Source organism: Scyliorhinus torazame, chromosome 15 (assembly GCF_047496885.1).
Source record: "Scyliorhinus torazame isolate Kashiwa2021f chromosome 15, sScyTor2.1, whole genome shotgun sequence".
Taxonomy (NCBI): domain Eukaryota; kingdom Metazoa; phylum Chordata; class Chondrichthyes; order Carcharhiniformes; family Scyliorhinidae; genus Scyliorhinus; species Scyliorhinus torazame.
This window is the reverse complement of record NC_092721.1, coordinates 135,181,077-135,200,202: the sequence shown is the minus strand read 5'-3', so window position 1 is coordinate 135,200,202 and position 19,126 is coordinate 135,181,077. Positions and strand designations below refer to the sequence as shown.

At 47.8% G+C, this 19,126-nt stretch overlaps 1 protein-coding gene across 2 annotated transcripts in view; it reads left to right on the top strand.

The window, feature by feature from the left end:
* The window catches only part of c15h11orf65 (chromosome 15 C11orf65 homolog), a 147,975-nt gene that overhangs the window by 13,306 nt on the left and 115,543 nt on the right, over positions 1-19,126 (top strand). For both annotated transcript variants that reach the window (XM_072476789.1, XM_072476788.1), the window contains exon 2: positions 9,030-9,162. In XM_072476789.1, the coding sequence (XP_072332890.1) occupies positions 9,134-9,162 (29 nt within the window). In that variant the 5' untranslated portion in view covers positions 9,030-9,133. The remainder of the gene's footprint in view (positions 1-9,029; positions 9,163-19,126) is intronic.

Genomic DNA, 19,126 nt, shown 5'->3' with positions numbered 1-19,126 from the left:
CATCGCCCACATCCCGTAAATAGATAATAAAATAAATAGGTGCAGTCAAATTACATTACAAGTTGAAGTGGTTATTTAGCAGTCTGGATTTTTTGCAACTATTTCAAGGTATGAAACATGTGGCAAGCTAGTAGAATTAGGCCAGGGCCACCAGAGATTGATCTTCAATCCTCCATCTTCAGACTGGCAAGTTGTGGGTGTTCCAGCATTGCTCACTATTTTGAGCCTGACAATTCCTTGCCGTAACAATTCTGTGATTCCACTCAAAGATTGCATTGCCTACATCGGTGCTAGATTTGCAATATGTCAGCATGGTACCCGGGTAAGCTCTTGGGTGGGTCAGGGAGTTGATTAGTGCAGGTGTTGGTGAACACAGACTGGCAGTGCCCCATAGTATTACTGTTGAAGCAGGAGCAGCACCTGCCTCCTCAGGTAAATGAGGTAAATGCAAAGAACTTACCTGACACATTACTTCAGAGGCCCCGGGCTTCTCTAGATCCTGAAAAGTGAACCAGAACTAGTACAGGGCAGACTAGCTGCTCAAATGGCGATTGGCTGGCTGCTGTCGTTGCACTGCTAAATTTCTCAACGTCATGCCCATTTTAGTTGCCAGAGTGCTCTTAAAAAAAGGCAGTAGACTGATTATGTTCTCATGCTACCACACCTAAAGTATCAGTTTCATAATAACAAAGTATAAAATGAGAGAACTCATGACACTTGGCTCAATGTACAAGTCACACAAAAGAATCTTCAAATTTTTTTAAAGAATTAGGGCAGAGTTGGTTTGTGAAAACTCATTGTTCAAGACCGGCAAGAAATGTCATGCTAAATTGGCCTGAAGGAAGCCAAGAGCACATCATGGAGTGAGCCAGTAAAGGATAGGATAGGAATCGGGATATCCAAACTGGGAATTTGGTGAGAGTGGGATTTCAATGGTGAGTGGGTGATAAATTGCTGATAAGTGTTACAAAAGCTGTGCTTTCTATTAAACTGAAATTCAACTATTACTTTCCAACCCTATACCAGAATAGTGGTTAGGTTACTAAACTTGTAATACAAGACCTGAACTAATGACCCAGAGATACATATAATGGGGAAGTAAAATTTAGTTGATTAAATAAACCTGCAGTAAAAAGGTTAGTATTAGTGATATTGACCATGAAACTGCTGGCTTGTCATTAAAAACCCATCTGCTTCCCCAGTGGCCTACAGAGAAGGAAATCTGCTAATCGCACCTTGTCTGGCCTATCTGTTACTTCAAATGCACAGCAATGTGGTTAACTTTTATTTCCTCTATGAAATGGCCGAGCATGCCACTCAGTTGTCAAACTCCTCTGAAAAAGTCTGATAAAATAAAACCAAATGGACCACCCAGCATTGAACAGGATGTGGCAACCCAGTTGATTATGCAACATCCTCCTCATTGACATTTGCCGACCTGTTCCTAAATTGGGAGATCTGTCTCACAGATTATAGTCCAGCAACAGCCTGATAGTCAGACTCACAAAATTGTATCTTTCATCCAAAGATCCATCCAGACTTCTCCATCATCATCCATGTGTATACCCTGTCCTACCAAAAAGGTCTATGTAATGTATTTTAGCCAACATCATTAAGTGAGACAAAGAAACCTCCTACTAATTACCATCTACTACACTTCCTTGTTGAATATCATTTGGAAAAAGTACTGAGGGTAGCAAAGACTCAGAATGTACTCTGGGTGGGGAAATTCGATATCCATCTCCAAGAGTGGCTCAGTAGCACCATTGCTGACTGAATTGACACGAGTCCTGAAGGACGTAGTTGCCAGACTGGTCTTGTGGAAAGTGGTGAGAAAACCAACGTGAGGGAAATCTGCATGATCCCACCCTTACCAAGCAGCCTGTCGCAGATGTGACTATCCATATAAGGAGGTGGAAGTGTACGCCTATTCACTGGGATGAAGTCATGTCACATTTTGCAGCAAAGAACTTTAAGGCACACAAGCCCTCTTCCTCAACACCAGTAAATTACAACGTTTTTCTTTATTCATGGAATTCCAGAACCACAGGAGTTTACTTTTTTCATTTTATTTTTTAAGTTTATTCTTTATTATTACAGTGTATTTTATTTTTATTTTTGAAACATATTTTATTGAGGCATTTATTTATTTATACATTGAACACAACCATAAAACAAAACAAGCCAATATGGTGGCAAATAATCAAACCAACCAAGTACCTAACACCCACCATCCCGCCTCCTGCTCCCCAGCTTCCCTACCTCCCCATTTTACATCCCAACCCCCCCTTCCCCCCCTCCACAGACCCTCTCAAAGCAAACTATATCTTTTCCAGCCTAAGAAACTCTGCCAAATCACTCACCCAACACCCTTGCCTTTGGTGGTCCTGAGTCCTTCCATTCTAATAACATCCGTCTCTGGGCTACCAGGGAGGCAAAGGCAAAGACATCGGCTTCTCTCTCCCCCTGAACCCTGGGTTGTCTGACATTCCAAAGGTTGGCATTTCTGGACTCGGGACCACCTTCAACTTCAAGACCTCCGACATAACGTCGGCAAACCCCTGCCAGAATCCCCCAAGCTTCGGACAGGCTCAAAACATGTGTATATAATTCACGGGCCCACCCGTGCACCGCCCACATGTATCCTCCACCCCTTCAAAAAGCCTACTCATCCTGGTCACAGTCATATGTGCCCTGTGGACCACCTTAAACTGAATAAGGCTAAGCCTAGTGCACGATGAGGATACATTCACCCTCCTCCCACATCCTAGCCTCCACCTCCCTTTCCAATCCTTCCTCCCACTTGTGCTTCATTACCCCTATTGGGACTCTCTCCCAATCCATCAACTCCTTGTAAATTTCTGACACCTACCCCTGTTTTTGACACCACCTTGTCCTGTAGCCCCTAGGTCGGCAGGTGGGGAAAGGACGGTATCTGCTTCCGAAAAAAATTCTCACCTGCAAATTCCCATTCCCGGCGGGCAACTCAAATTCTTCCACCAACCTCTCCAAACTCGAGAAGCTGTCCCCAACTAATAGGTCCCCAAACTGATCAATCCCCACCCGTTGCCACCCCAAAACCCTCCGTCGAGCCCTCCCCGCTCCCGGGGCAAAACTCTGATTCCCACAGATCGGTGCCCAAACCGAGGCCCCCTCCAGCATCAGGTGCTGCCTCCACTGTCCCCACAACCTCGAGACTGCCATCACTACCGGGCTAGTGGAGTACCTGACTGGCGAGAATGGTAAAGGCGCCGTCAACAGCGCCCTCAAGCTTGAGTCCTTACAAGAGGCAGAATCCAACTGTTCTCACCTACCCCTCCCCCACCACCCACTTCCTAACCATGGCTATATTCGCCACCCAGTAGTAATTTAACAAATTTGGAAGAGCTTACCCCTTCAACCCTGCTCCAGCAGCACCTTCTTCACCCGCCGGGCTTTACCCACCAAAACAAACCCCAAAATGAGCGCATTCACCCTCCTAAAAAAAGCCTTAGGGATAAAAATCAGGAGATTCTGGAACACAACAAGAACCTCAGGAGAACTGTCATCTTCACCAACTGCACTCATCCTGCCAGTGACAGCGGGAGCACATCCCACCTCCTAAAATCCCCCTTCATCTATTCCACTAACCGAACCAAATTCAGCTTGTACAACTGCTCCCATCCCCGCGCCACCTGAATACCCAAATACCGAAAGTTTTTCCCCACTATAAACGGCAACTCCCCAGCCTCTTCTGCCCCCTCGCTTGAATCGGAAAACCTCGCTCTTCCCCATATTCAATTTATATCTTGAGAACTGGCCAACCCCCACCCCCCCCCCCCCAACCGCACTGTCCCCTGCCAGTCCCTTGACACTCTCAGTGCCATTGCCAATGGCTTTATAGTCAAAGCAAAGAGCAATGGGGAAGTGGACATCCCTGCCTTACCCCCGATGCAGCCTGAAACATTCCGAACTCACCCGGTTTGTTCGCACACTCGCTAGCGGTGCCTGATACGGCAGCCGAACCCAATCCATAAACCCCTGCCCAAACTCAAACCGCCCCAGTACCTCCCACAAATAGTCCCAATCGACCTGGTTGAAGGCCTTCTCTGCACCCATGGCGACCACCACCTCCACACTCCGTCCCTCCGGGGTCATCTTTACAACATTTAACAGCCGCCTTATGTTAGATGAAAAATGCCTCCCCTTAACATACCCCGTCTGGTCCTCCCCTATCACCCCCAGAACATAGTCCTCAATCCTTGAAGCCAAAATCTTGGCCAACAACTTAGCGTCCACATTTAACAATGAAATTGGTCTATAGGACCCACACTGCTCCGGATCCTTGTCCCGCTTTAAGATTATAGAGATTGAGGCCTGTGACAGTGTAGGGGGGAGCACCCCCAGCTCTCTCACCTAATTAAACACCCTTACCAGCAGAGGCCCCAAGTCATAAGACCATAAGACATAGGAGTGGAAGTAAGGCCATTCGACCCATCGAGTCCACTCCACCATTCAATCATGGCTGACTTCAACTCCATTTACCCGCTCTCCATAGCCCTTAATTCCTCGAGAAATCAAGAATTTATCAACTTCTGTCTTAAAGACACTCAACGTCCCGGCCTCCACCGCCCTCTGTGGCAATGAATTCCACAGACCCACCACTCTCTGGCTGAAGAAATTTCTCCTCATCTCTGTTCTAAAGTGACTCCCTTTTATTCTAAGGCTGTGCCCCCGGGTCCTAGTCTCCCCTGCTGATGGAAACAACTTCCCTATATCCACCCTATCTAAGCCATTCATTATCTTGTAAGTTTCTATTAGATCTCCCCTCAACCTCCTAAACTCCAGTGAATATAATCCCAGGATCCTCAGACGTTCATCGTATGTTAGGCCTACCATTCCTGGGATCATCCGTGTGAATCTCCGCTGGACCCGCTCCAGTGCCAGTATGTCCTTCCTGAGGTGTGGGGCCCAAAATTGCTCACAGTATTCTAAATGAGGCCTAACTAATGCTTCATAAAGCTTCAGAAGTACATCCCTGCTTTTATATTCCAAGCCTCTTGAGATGAATGACAACATTGCATTTGCTTTCTTAATTACGGACTCAACCTGCAAGTTTACCTTTAGAGAATCCTGGACTAGGACTCCCAAGTCCCTTTGCACTTCAGCATTATGAATTTTGTCACCGTTTAGAAAATAGTCCACGCCTCTATTCTTTTTTCCAAAGTGCAAGACCTCGCACTTGCCCACGTTGAATTTCATCAGCCATTTCTTGGACCACTCTCCTAAACTGTCTAAATCTTTCTGCAGCCTCCCCACCTCCTCCATACTACCTGCCCCTCCACCTATCTTTGTATCATCGGCAAACTTAGCCAGAATGCCCTCAGTCCCGTCATCTAGATCGTTAATATATAAAGAGAACAGCTGTGGCCCCAACACTGAACCCTGCGGGACACCACTCGTCACCGGTTGCCATTCCGAAAAAGAACCTTTTATCCCAACTCTCTGCCTTCTGCCTGACAGCCAATCGTCAATCCATGTTAGTACCTTGCCTCAAATACCATGGGCCCTTATTTTACTCAGCAGTCTCCCGTGAGGCACCTTATCAAAGGCCTTTTGGAAGTCAAGATAGATAACATCCATTGGCTCTCCTTGGTCTAACCTATTTGTTATCTCTTCAAAGAACTCTAACAGGTTTGTCAGGCACGACCTCCCCTTACTAAATCCATGCTGACTTGTCCTAATCCGACCCTGCACTTCCAAGAATTTAGAAATCTCATCCTTAACAATGGATTCTAGAATCTTGCCAACAACCGAGGTTAGGCTAATTGGCCTATAATTTTCCATCTTTTTCCTTGTTCCTTTCTTGATCAGGGGGGTTACAACAGCGATTTTCCAATCCTCTGGTACTTTCCCTGACTCCATTGACTGTTGAAACATCAACAGGCCCGGAGATTTGTCAATTTTTAGACCTCTTAGTTTCTCTAGCACTTTCTCCTTTGTGATGGCTACCATATTCAACTCTGTCCCCTGACTCTCCGGAATTGTTGGGATATTACTCATGTCTTCTACTGTGAAGACTGACGCAAAGTACTTATTCAGTTCCTCGGCTATTTCCTTGTCTCCCATCACAAAGTTACCAGCGTCATTTTGGAGCGGCCCAATGTCAACTTTTGCCTCCCGTTTGTTTTTAATGTATTTAAAGAAACTTTTACTATCATTCCTAATGTTACTGGCTAGCCTACCTTCAAATTTGATCCTCTCTTTCCTTATCTCTCTCTTTGTTATCCTCTGTTTGTTTTTGTAGCCTTCCCAATCTTCTGACTTCCCACTACTCTTTGCCACATTATAGGCTTTCCCTTTTGCTTTGATGCATTCTGTAACTTCCTTTTTAAGCATGGCTGCCTAATCCCCCCTCTGATAACCTTTCTTTTCTTTGGGATGAACCTCTGTACTGTGTCCTCAATTACTCCCAGAAACTCCTGCCATTGCTGTTCTACTGTCTTTCCCACTAGGCTCTGCTCCCAGTCGATTTTCGTCAGTTCCTCCCTCATGCCGCTGTAGTTACCTTTATTTAACTGTAACACCTTTACATCTGATTCTACCTTCTTTCTTTCAAATTGGAGATTGAATTCGACCATATTATGATCACTGCCTCCTAAGTGCTCCCTTACTTTAAGATCTTTAATCAAGTCTGGCTCATTACATAACACTAAGTCCAGAATGGCCTGTTCCCTCGTGGGCTCCATCACAAGCTGTTCCAAAAAGCCCTCCTGTAAACATTCAATGAAATCCCTTTCCTTGGGTCCACTGGCAGCATTATTTACCCAGTCCACCAGCATATTAAAGTTCCCCATGATCACTGTGACCTTGCCTTTCTGACATGCACTTTCTATTTCGTGGTGCATCTTGTGCCCCTGGTCCTGACCACTGTTAGGAGGTCTGTACATAACTTTTATGAAAACCTTTCATAAAATTCCACCGGGAACCTTCCGGGCCCAGGGCCTTCCCTGCCTGCATCGCCCCCATACCCTCCACCACCTCCACCAGACCAATGTGGGCTCCCAGACCCTCCACCAGATCCTCCTCCACCCGAGGGAACTCCAATCTCTCCGAAAAGCTCCTAATTGGATGGGAATAGGGGGATACGGACCCCGGAAGTGTAGAAGATTTTAGTTTAGACAGGCAGCATGGTCGGCGCAGGCTTGGAGGGCCAAAGGGCCTGTTCCTGTGCTGTACTTTTCTTTGTATTTGTTACCTAAAAAATATCCCCAAACACCCCATTCACCCCCACCGGGTCCAAGACTGTATTCCCTCCCCTATCCTTCACCTTTCCGATCTCCCTCTCTGCCTCCTGCTTCCTCAATTGATGTGCCAACATCCTACCCCGTATTCATAGACCGCCCCTTCAGCTCTCCTCAACTGTCCTGCTGCCTTGCCGTGGATATCAGCCCAAACTCCACCTGGAGTTTCTGCCGCTCCCTCAACAACCCCGCCTCCGGGGCCTCCGAGTACCTCCTATCCAACTGGAAAATCTCATCCACTAACCTCGCCATCTCCGCCTGCTCCGTCTTATCTCTGTGCGCCTGTATTGAAATAAGCTCCCCCCTTACTACTGCCTTCAATGCCTCCCACAACATGAAGGCCGAAACCTCACCCATGTCATTCAGCTCCACCTATCCCCGAATGGCAGCCCTCACCCACTCACAAACCTACTCGTCAGCCAACAGCCCCACATCCAACCTCCACTGTGGACACTGACCACACTCCCCATCCCCGATTCACCTGCAAGTCCATCCAATGCGGCGCATGGTCCGAAACCACAATTGCCGAATATTCCACACCGACCGCCGCCGCCAACAATGCCCTGTCCAACACAGAATAATCGATCCAGCAGTACACCCTATGCACATGCGAGAAAAATTTGAATTCCTTCGCTCTCGGCCTACCAAACCTCCACGGGTCCACCCGCCCCATACATTCCATAAACCCCATCAGTTCTCTTGCGCCACCGCTGACACCCTCGTCTCCAGAATTGTATTAAAATCCCCCCACCCGTTATCAACCGGTGCGAGTCCAGGTCCAGGATCTTCCCCAACACCCGCCTCATAAACGCTATATCGTCTCAGTTCGGGACATAAACATTCACATTACAGTATATTTTTAAAAACATCCCATCGTTGTTTTGCACTTCTGTGTGCCAATTTCTCTTTCCACCTCAGCTCAGCTAGCTCACTCCCTCGTCTTTCTAAAATTGGCCCTAATCCAACCAGGTGAGCAGGTCTCATTCTGTGATACTTCTGGCTACATTGAGCCTCCATGTTAGGAGGGGAGCTTTATTAAAATTGCCATGTCATCTATTTATCAAACATGATTTTATTTTGTGAAAGAAAATCTTCCACAACCCTTATCAATAACATTATTACGTACCAGAACAAACAAGCTTCCACCTATTTTAGCACCAACGCACACCCTTATTATTTTTACTTACATAACATTATCAGACAAATTCAGTTCCAATCACAAAAAGTTAACATTGGGTCGATACCTGGCCTGTTGCGAACGTGGATTAGAAAGTATTAAGCAGTGGAACTGTCATTTGCAATGCATGTTGTGGTGACCCAAATATGATTTTAAAGTGATAACACTGGGTAATGTCATATTATGGATATCTTTAATGCATATTTATGTTAATACTGAAGTACATTTGGATAGTCATTAATGAACATATTTCTATTTCTCTCCACAACATAGAATAATAAAAATGTATTTTTGCCTCAGATATGACTGTTGCTGCATATTCTTTAAAGGTAGAATTATTATATAAGGTATATGCACAGATTACCACAGATATGAACAGCAGTTACATTTGGTCAAAATAGCCTTTGAAAATATAGGAAAACAATAATAATTGATTAAGATTCATACAAAATTTTGTTATAATTAGCAGCAGGAGTAAACAAATAGAACTAAGAGCTCTTGAATAAATGCTATATTTAATTTTGAATAATGATAGACGTGTTGCTACTATTGTATTTTTTGAATTGTAGGTGTTAGACACATCGGTTCTCTAACCGTATTGTGGATTCATTGGACATCCAACACCCAGCATTTTCGCCAAATTAATGACAACTTGCTTGGCGGTGAACAAGAAATGACTGAAGAAATAGCACAAACATACTGGTAAGAGGCAGATTTGGAATTTTAGACCCCTTGTTAAAATTTTATTTTATAATTGCTCAGTTACATCTATCAATCTTTCATAATCTCGGAAAAGCTGTCGGTTTCTCCTGGATTTTGACTCTTAAACTCAAATTACAAAATGGAGGTGAACATAAAATGAACCAATCACACAAACATGATGAGTGGGCTCATGTCTGGCAGACATTTTTTAATATAGACAAATGTTGTGTCATGCACTTGTGGAGCAACTGAAAGCTTGTGTACACCTTTGCAGAAAGGAATTCTCAGGGCCGCTGATGGAGGATGAGCGTAGGGGTTAGAGATTCAGGCCCGATTAAGTTATTGTGGACACAATTAGGGGCATAAAAATGTATTGCTGGCATTATTAAATATGAAAGGAAAAATGCTACATATTCTTTGTGGAAGATGAGGGCGCATCAAGAATATTGTGTCCAGTCTTGGTCCTATCATATGAAGGGAGATATAGAGACCCCGGAATAGGTTCAGAGAAGGACAAATAGATTGATGCCTAGGTTAAGGACCCTCGATTATTAGGACAGAGAAAGAAACCTGTCTTATTTTTTACTTTGGAAAAACATGGGCCGGGATTCTCCGAAATCCCGGCCAAGTGTTGATGCAGGCGTAAATACCGAAGTGGTGAACGCCGGCGTCAACGGGCTTCCTGGCCCAGCAATTCACCGGTGTTCAGGGGGCTGGCACAGCGCCGGAGTGCTGCACGCTGCTCCGGCGCTGAAAGGCAGCCCTGCATGGCCGGCGCAGGTCTGTGCATGCGCACGACGGCTGTCTCTGCACTGGCACATGCACGTGGTTGCCGTCTCCGCGTCGACGCGGAGCAACATGTCGTCGGGGACCTTACAGCGGGCCGCGCGGAAGGAGGTAGGCCCCCTCGAGATCATGGCTGCCCACCGATCGGAAGCCCCGATCGCGGGCCTGGACCTGGACACCGTGGATGCCCCCCCGGACTCAGATCCCCCGCCTCCCACCAAGACATCCACCGCGGCTGCGGGTCCGACCTCCCGCTAGGTGGTACCAGGTTGGAACCACGGCGGAGGGATTTGGTGGAACTCGGTGGGAGTTCTGCCGGTCGCTCACGGTGAATTGCCACGGGGACCTATTTCAGCGGCCCCCGAATGGCGTCGCGCGGGCACGATTGCCGCCGATTCTCCGGTCGCTGGAGAATCGGCGGCCCCGCGTCGGAGTGGCGTGGCGGAAATTTTCCGCACCCCCGGTGATTCTCTGACCCGGCGCGGGCTCAGAGAATCCCGCCCATGGATTTTGAGAAGATATTGTTGCTGATTTTCTCCTTGGTTCAATTGCTCTGTTTTATTACCTTTGCTCTCGAGTCGCCAGGTATCTTTATGATACCGCCACGAGGTTCAAGTCCGAGTAATGATCAATAACCCAATACACCGATTAGTAAGATTTAAATCAAAGCACATTTATTACACACAGTAATCGCTACTCATGCACAAATTCTATGTCTAAGCTACTTCTACAACTAACAGGCCTATACTTAACTTTCGACTGGCCCACCAGGTCAGGGGAACAAATGGCCTTTTGTTCGGGTTCTGAGTCTACGGGATTCGAAGTTGGTACGGATTGGTAGCTAGGAGCGCCTATCTCGTAGCGAGCATTGAATTAAGACTTACGATTGTCGGTCTTCCCTGCACCGGTCCCTGCACCGGTCACAGTCAATGTTGGTTCGTGTTGCTGGGTGACCCGGGCAGGAAGAAGAGCTGAAGAGGAGCTGCTGAAGAGTGAAGAGAGCGCGATTTGAACTTGGGGCTCAACTCTTATAGTCCCCAGGGGCTTCCCGCCTTTCGGGGCGGACCCTGTACCTGGTCCCAAGTGATTGGACTTTGTCCCAATCACTTGGTTCGAATTTCTCCAATACTGGAGTGGTTCCCTGATCGATGGGCGGTCTTGAGGTGCTCGTTCACCTCCTTTGTGTTGGCTCCTGCTGGCGCCGAGGAGTCGGACTTTGCTTTGTGTGTCAAAATGTTACTTATTGTTCCCGGGGATTGCTCATCAGTATGCAGATGGCTGTTACTTTGTTATGCTGATGGTCGCTGGTATCGATGTTGTCTGGGTTTTGCAGAGGTAAATACACAGCAAACCTGCAGCTGCGGGTTTTTGTCTTGTTGGCTGACTTTCCCATCAGCCTTTGCCGTTCGCCATTTTGAATCGGGAGTTGGCCAATTTAGGTGGCTACATTCCCTCCTTGTGATCCTAACGCGAAGTGTGAAGGATCACATAACTATGTTGCTTTCCATTCCATGACCTGGGGGGGCACTTATTTTATGGCCTCTACACTGACCATAGCAATGCAAAATCTTTTAACTGACAATTCTAAGGGGCGCTATGTCAAACAGGGACATGCATTACAAAACAAAAAAATGGGAACCTCTAACTGTTCTTAATACACTACACTCACTTAAACATTTCATCATTCTACCTTCCTCAACCATACAACAAAATCATAGCAGTTTAGACACAGTTTTCCTGGCTTGGCAGTCAAGCTCAGGATCGTACGATTTGCTCATGAACATTCTTTACATTTCTTTATTTACAATAAAACCGCACATGAATGCTCTTTATTATAGATCGCGGGGGTCGGGGGTCTGGTCGTATCCGAAAATAGGGGATCTGATCCTATATACCGGGGTTCGAGCGCGCGGTAGGCTCTCCTACTCCATTTTCTTAGACGCATAGTCTGCACGATGCAGCAGAGTATCGCCAATACCAGGAAGGTTTCTATTACATATGACAGAGAGTAGCAGGTTATAAACCTGGCACACCAAGATGATGTGGTGTCGCTGGTGACTGGGCTCTGGGTACTGTGGGGAAGTGAAACATTAACGGCTGGGGGGCTTGAAGTCATGGGGTTCGCGTTCACTCGCAACCAAATGTCCATTATTATGAGGATGATCCATGTGGAGGAAGTCCTCATGGCTTCTTCTTTTCTTTCTCTTCGGTCCTGGAGCTTCTGGAGTTCTGTGGAAACAAGCATAGTGTCTGTAACTATCTTGGTTTAACATCTCGTACGATAGTCTGTCTGTCCTGTAGTGCCAATTACTCCCTTTATAATTGGTCACTATGTGTGACTCCCTCATTTTTAATTTTTTCAAAAACCAAATTTTTAGGACAAGACACACTTTCAAATAATGAACCAGTGCGAGCCGTCTCGCTGGCTGTGAAATTTACCATCCAAATGTTTCAGGATGTAAATAGCATGTGGTTGGCAACCTAAGGGTTACCTGAAACAAACAAAACTTTTTGAACTAAAATTTCCAAAATGAGGTGCGTATGGGCCGCAACGGATAAGAGTTGGATGGAGTCCTCGGGTAGGACGGCTACCAATACCGTGTCTCTCCTACCCGAGCATAGTTGACCAGAGGGGGGGGGTTCCCAGGCAGGGCGGGTCCCAAGCCGTTTCTCCACTGCCTGAGCAACCGTTAAGAACGGGCAAGAAATGTAGTCATTGTGGTGGGGCTGCCGTAGTGGTTCTTTCCTTCGAACCAGAAGGGCAGTTATGAACGGGCGTGTGGTATCTGTCGACAGACGAGTTCCACTGAACTGGCGTCTGGGACCTTAACAAGTCTCTGCAGACAAGTCCTCAGAGGTTTTGGCCGAAAAGGCGTGGGGCCGTGAATTTTTTTTTGGTCTGACAAACAACATTTAACAAACTTACAAACAACATAAAACATGCTGCAGGTTCCATCAGAAAGGACACCGTTTCTCCCAAGCGGTTCCTTTTAAAACATCATCTGAACACCTCAGTTCTCGGTTGCGAACAGGGTCGCAAAGGGGTTCTCGGTTTGGGAGTCAGACCCAAGGTCGTCATCTTCTCCCGGGTGCCAAACTCTTGAGTGTATCAGGGCTGAAAGGGCTGCTTGGTGTGAGGTGCGGTCACTCTTGTCGTTGCGGACGAGTCGGAACGAGTTATCTCGGTGCCAATAGTTGGTGTCTAGTTGTGTGGGGACAGAATCGGGGTCATCAGTGTAGTTCGGTGGTCGGTGGTGGGGTTTGTTTAGGAAAGTGATCATGAAGGGATCACTCTGATCGTAGTCGGAATCGCTGGGTGTGGGTCCTGTTGCATGGGGATAGTAGGGAGGCGTGCTGTGGCTATCGTCCGAGTCACAGTCGCTGTCTCTGCTGCTGCAGTCTGTGGGCGTTCCGGGGTGGAGTGTATATTTTGGGGGTGGAGTCGAGGTTGAGTCCGTGGCTGGGCTGGACGTGTTGGGGGAATGATAGGGTTACGTTGGCTGTGGGCGGGGCGTGGTGTGCTGCGTCGAGCATGACGTGGTGTGCGTGGTTCAACTGTGTTCCATATGCCTTCAGCTGGTTTATATGGAACCACGCAGTCTTACCGTTGGGGTACTTTATTTTATACACGGAAGGGCTTACTTTGTGCGCAATGGAGTACGGACCCGAGTATTTTGGTGACAGGAATGTGCTGGGGTTATATACGGAGAGCATGACTTGCTGTCCTATACTGTACTCAGTCGCATGCACTGTCTTGTCGAAACAAGCCTTGCTCTGTTTCTTTCTGGTGCCCAATTTTACTGCGGCTGCTAGCTGAGCCGTTTTAACATTTGCAACTAATTGCTCCACTGCTTTCTCGTGTGTGAGGGCCGTCACTTCGGGGCTGGTCAAGTCTAAACCTAATAAAAATTCTGTGCCTTTCATGGGGCGTCTGGTCATGAGGGTGTGTGGGGTGTAACCTGTGGAAGTAGAAATTGTATTACGCAAAAACATCAGCGTAAAAGGGAGGACTGAGTCCCAAGTGGTGTTGTTTTGCTGGACCATTTTTCTGAGCGTGGATTTTGGGGTCCGATTCATGCGCTCCACGATACCACTCGACTGTGGGTGGTATGCTATGTGGCATTTTTGGGTGATGCCAAATATCGTGAGGACGTTCTGCATGACACGCCCCGCTAAATGGGAGCCTTGGTTTGATACAATGCTGCGGGGGAGTCCCCATCTTGTAAAGATGTGGTGGGAGAAAATCTTGACTGTGGTTTTTGCAGTGTTTGTGTGGGCTGGGAATGCTTCCACCCATTTCGTAAATGTGTCAATTACCACAAGCACATATTTATAGCCATTCCTGCAAGGGGGCAATGGTCCTATAAAATCAATCTGGAGGTTAGTCCAGGGGCCATTAACGGGTCGGGTGTGGCTAAGTTCAGCCTTTTTTGCATATCTGTCCGGATTATTCTGGGCACAGATAAGACAATTCTCGATGTAGTGATTTACATCATCCTTTAAATTCGGCCACCAACAAAGCTGCTTGAGATGGGCTGTAGTGGGATCGATTCCCTGATGTCCATGACCATCATGGAACAAACAAATCAGTTGATTCCTGTCCTGTCCAGGAACCACATAAAGGGTGTCTTTTAACACCACACCGTCATGTGTGGTCTGTGCATTTTGAACTTCTCATAGGGAGCTGGGTATTTTCCTTTTACAATCTCCCTGAGATTGCTGTCCTGCTTCTGGGCCTCCACTAGATCCTCAATCTTTGTCTGTGAGACCTGAACTGCACTCACTGGTGCGCCTTCGGGGGGTGTCCAACAGTATCCATGCCTGGAACCTGCTTTCGCCAGTGCGTCGGCTTTCACATTTCCAGAGGGGGAGGAATGATGGTGACTGCGAACTTTGATTATCCCAAAAGTCCTGTTCTGTGCTCTCTCTAAAATGTGACGGAGCAATGGGGCTGAGGGGAGGGGTTTTCCCGTCTGCAGAAACAAATCCTCTTGCTTTCCACAGGGGCAGAAATTCCGTGAAGCTGTTGCAGACATAGAGGCTGTCCGAGAATATGTCTGCTGGGCTGGGGAAGGAATCTGGGTGTTCCACTATATATGCGATGGCCGCGAGCTCTGCTGCCTGCGCGCCTAAGTGGCCTGGCAGTTTTAACGATATTTCCTCAAGGGCGCGTCCCTGCGTGTCCTCAACATAGATACCGCAACCTGTTATGCGCTTCCCATCCAAGACACTGGAAGATCCATTCACATAGATCTTTATGGGCTCACACGTCTCTGTGTGCTCGGGGCTCTGGGTTGAGCTACCTATCTTTGTGGGGGGTGTTTTAGCGATAAAGGGGCCTGTGCTGTGGTGTGGCGAGATAATTTCGCATTCATGGGGTGTTCCGGGGTATTGTAAGTTGTCGGCTAAAAAGATGTGCGTCTTTGTCCTTTTAACAGTGATGTCCCATCCCTGCAAGAGAAGGGTCCATCTCGCTGCTCTAATCTGGCTTACTGACCCGTCCTTGAGTCGTCCGTCCAGTAAACGTTGGGTGGGGGTGTGTTCGGTGAGAATTGTATTGGGGTTCAGTCCGGTAATATATGAAAAATACTGCACTGCCCAAAATACTGCGAGCAGGTGCCTCTCACAGTCTGAAAATCCCTGCTCCACAGCATCTAAAATTCTGGAGGCGTAAGCTACGGGCCTTAACTGGTCGTGCCGTTCCTGGAGGAGCACGGCCGAAAGGGTGCGGTCTGTGGTCGCTACCTCTATGGCGTAAGGGGAAAGCTGGTCTGGAACTTGTAGTGCAGGGGCTGCTATGAGTGCCTGTTTTAAAGAGTCCATAGCATCTGTATGCTGCGGAAGCCATTCCCAGGGGGCTCCTTTCTTTAGGAGGTCTGAGAGGGGTGCTGCCTTGCTGGCGAAACCGTCAATGTGGTTTCGGCAGTACCCAACCAGTCCTAAAAACGACCGGAGGGCTGAAACGTTCTGGGGAAGGGGCAATTTAGCAATCGAGTCAATCCTTTTATGCTCGATGTCGCGTTTACCATGTGTGATAATTGTTCCCAAATATATCACCTTATCTTCCAAAATCTGGCCCTTTTTGGGGTTGACTTTCCAACTGATTGAGTGAAAGAGTTCCAGGAGTTCGGACAGAAGCTCAATGTGCTCTTCCTTGGTGTCTGTCTGCAGTAGTAGGTCGTCTACGTACTGAACGAGACATTCAGGGCGAGAGAATTTGGCTAAACCATTTGCCAGCTGTCGGTGGAAAATGGAGGGGGAGTTGTGGAATCCTTGTGGCAGGCATGTCCACATGTACTGCTGTGCTTTAAAGGTGAAGGCAAATTTGTACTGGCATGTCTTTGCCAATGGAATGGACCAGAATCCATTACTGACATCCAAAACCGTAAAGAATCTGGAATTGAGTCCCTGCTTGAGCATGGTCTCGGGACTTGTGGCTACTGTGGGGGCTGCTGCGGGGTGACTTTGTTGAGTTTCCGGTAATCGATGGTCAGTCACCATGATCCATCGGGCTTTCTCACTGGCCAAATCGGGGCATTATTAGTGGAGGCTACTGATCTAAGTACGCCCTGCTCTAATAAGCTTTCTATTACCTTTGAGATTTCTCCCTCTGCCTCTTGGGGAAATCCATACTGTTTTTGGGGTCTAGGGTCAGGTCCTGTTATTTGTACGGAGCCAGTCATCCGTCCACAGTCGTGTTTGTGGGTCGCGAATGCTGCCCTGTTCTTTTGCAGAACTGCCCTAACCTGCTTGTCCGTACTAAGCGTGGTCGGGTTGAACCAAAATTCGCCTACTGCGCTAATTTTGTTCACGTACTCTCCTATGTTGAGCGTTGCGGGGGCTCTTGCGGATTTTGCCATCTTCTGGTTGACTGGATCAAATGAAAGATTGTGGGAATTCATGAAATCGATTCCCAGAATGTGTTCTGCTGTGTGGGGCAGGTCAACTAAAACTACGGGGTGCTTGGTGGTGATGGTGCCGATTTGAATTGGTACAGGGGCTGTGATGTGTCCCTGCTGTGAGTGGCCTTTAAAGCCGTTGAGGGTGATAGTGGCTGTAGTGGGCCACGTGTCTATTTGAAACTGTGTGGAGGAGTTTATTGTGGTGCGGGACCCTCCTGTGTCCCAGAGAAATTTGATGGGCTGTCCCCAAATTTTTGCTGCAACTACTGGTCGTCCGGACCTATCCCAAAGGGTGTCGCAGACCCAACTGGGGGAGCCCATACACCGTCAGTCCGTTCCGGTCAAGTCCGTCTGATCTGAACGGGCGCTAACGCTATGAATGGGCTCTGTCTTCTTCTTACTCCGAGTGCCCGTCTGCTGGGCTCTCTGTGGCTTTTTAGGGGCATTGCACTCTCTTGCGAAGTGTCCCAACTGTCCGCAGTTGTAACACTCCTGTGACTTGGGTGGGGGGCTCATTCACCCATGCGGGGTTCTGGTTTGTTTTTACTGCCTGCATATCTGCTCCGGCCTGCTTTTCCTCGGGATTCTTGACTGCGGGCTTGCTTTGTATAGATTGCTCCCAAGCGCAGGACAATCTTTTCACTACCCACTTCTCGTTATGGGCCTCCTCTGAGGGATCATAACTCGCGCAAGCTTTCTGTCCTGTTTCTGTGGCATGGGAGATAAGGGTGCGGGTCCATTTGGCCATGTTGTCTGGGGACAAATGGGCACGGTCTAAGTCTCCAAAGACTGCTGCAAAGTGGATCCACAGGCGCCCAGCAAACGCTGTGGGGTGCTCGGATTTCTTTTGTCTACATTTGTTGAGGCCATCTACGGGGTCACCCCGGTTATTCCTGATCGCATCCAGGATCGCAGTATGCATTTCTGCAAGGGTGCCTCCTCCTATATTCTGTGGGTCGGGAAGGGCTGCTGCTACTGAAGGGTCTAAACTTAAAACTGTGAGCTTTACATGCTCTCGCTCATCCAGGTCGTACATGGTCACCTGATGCTTAACTGTGGCAAAGAAATGGTGGGGTGGTCTGAGGAGGGGAGGAACGGTGTGATCTTATCGCACGCATCCCATAATTGGGTCACTGTTAAGGGGGTGGAGTATAGAAATACCGCATCGTCCGATGTGGCTGTGTGGTGGGTGGTGACTGGGTTCATTTGAGCCTGAACTATCTGCTCTGTGGGGGGTTGGGGTGCTTTTCTCTTCTGTGGCTTTCCCTGCGCGCATGTTCCCTGAACATATCTCTGCGCTGTTTCATTCAGTTCTTCCCAATCAGGGCCGTCTTCCTGATTTAATTTTTCTCCAAGGGTTTCCTGGAAACCTTTCAGAACTGAAAGCAACGATTGCAGCTCTGCAATCTGCTTCCGGCACTTTGCGTGATCTAGCGTGCTTTGTCTTTGTTCTGTGGTGGCAGCATGGAGTGCTCTTAATGCTGCCTTTAGGTCACTACACTGTCTCTGCAATGCCTCTACCTGCTTTTCTGTCCTGATAGGCCTTTCCGTATTGAGACTGGAAGCTGCTTAAGTGCGCCAGACAAGACTGGTGTGCCCTTTTGGCATCCTCCACCTCTCCATCTTTTGCTGCCAACTTCCTTCTCAATTCCAAATTCTCCTTTTCTACCTCACTTACATCAACCTTACTCATTCGATGTATGCCCTCACCTTCTTTCCGGAGCGTCCTAATGACCTCCTCTGTGCCTCGCAATTGTGCCAAGCAGGACACGATTGCCATCGGCTTGCGAGCTTTCCCTAAGCTCTTTTTGTGGATCTCGCTCAGGTTCTCCCACCAGAGTCGCCAAATAATGTTGCTGGTTTTCTCCTTGGTTCAATTGCTCTGTTTTATTACCTTTGCTCTCGAGTTGGCAGGTATCTTTATGATACCGCCACGAGGTTCAAGTCCGAGTAATGATCAATAACCCAATACACCGATTAGTAAGATTTAAATCAAAGCACATTTATTATACACAGTAATCGCTACTCATGCACAAATTCTACGTCTAAGCTACTGTGGGGGAGATTTGTTAGTGCTCTTTGGGGGGGTTTAAACTAATGCAGCAGGGGCATGGGAACCTGGATTGTAGTTTTAGGGTACGGGAGAATGAGAGTATAGAGGTCAGGAGCACAGATTTGACGTCGCAGGAGGGGGCCAGTGTTCAGGTAGGTGGTTTGAAGTGTGTCTACTTCAATGCCAGGAGTATACGAAATAAGGTAGGGGAACTGGCAGCATG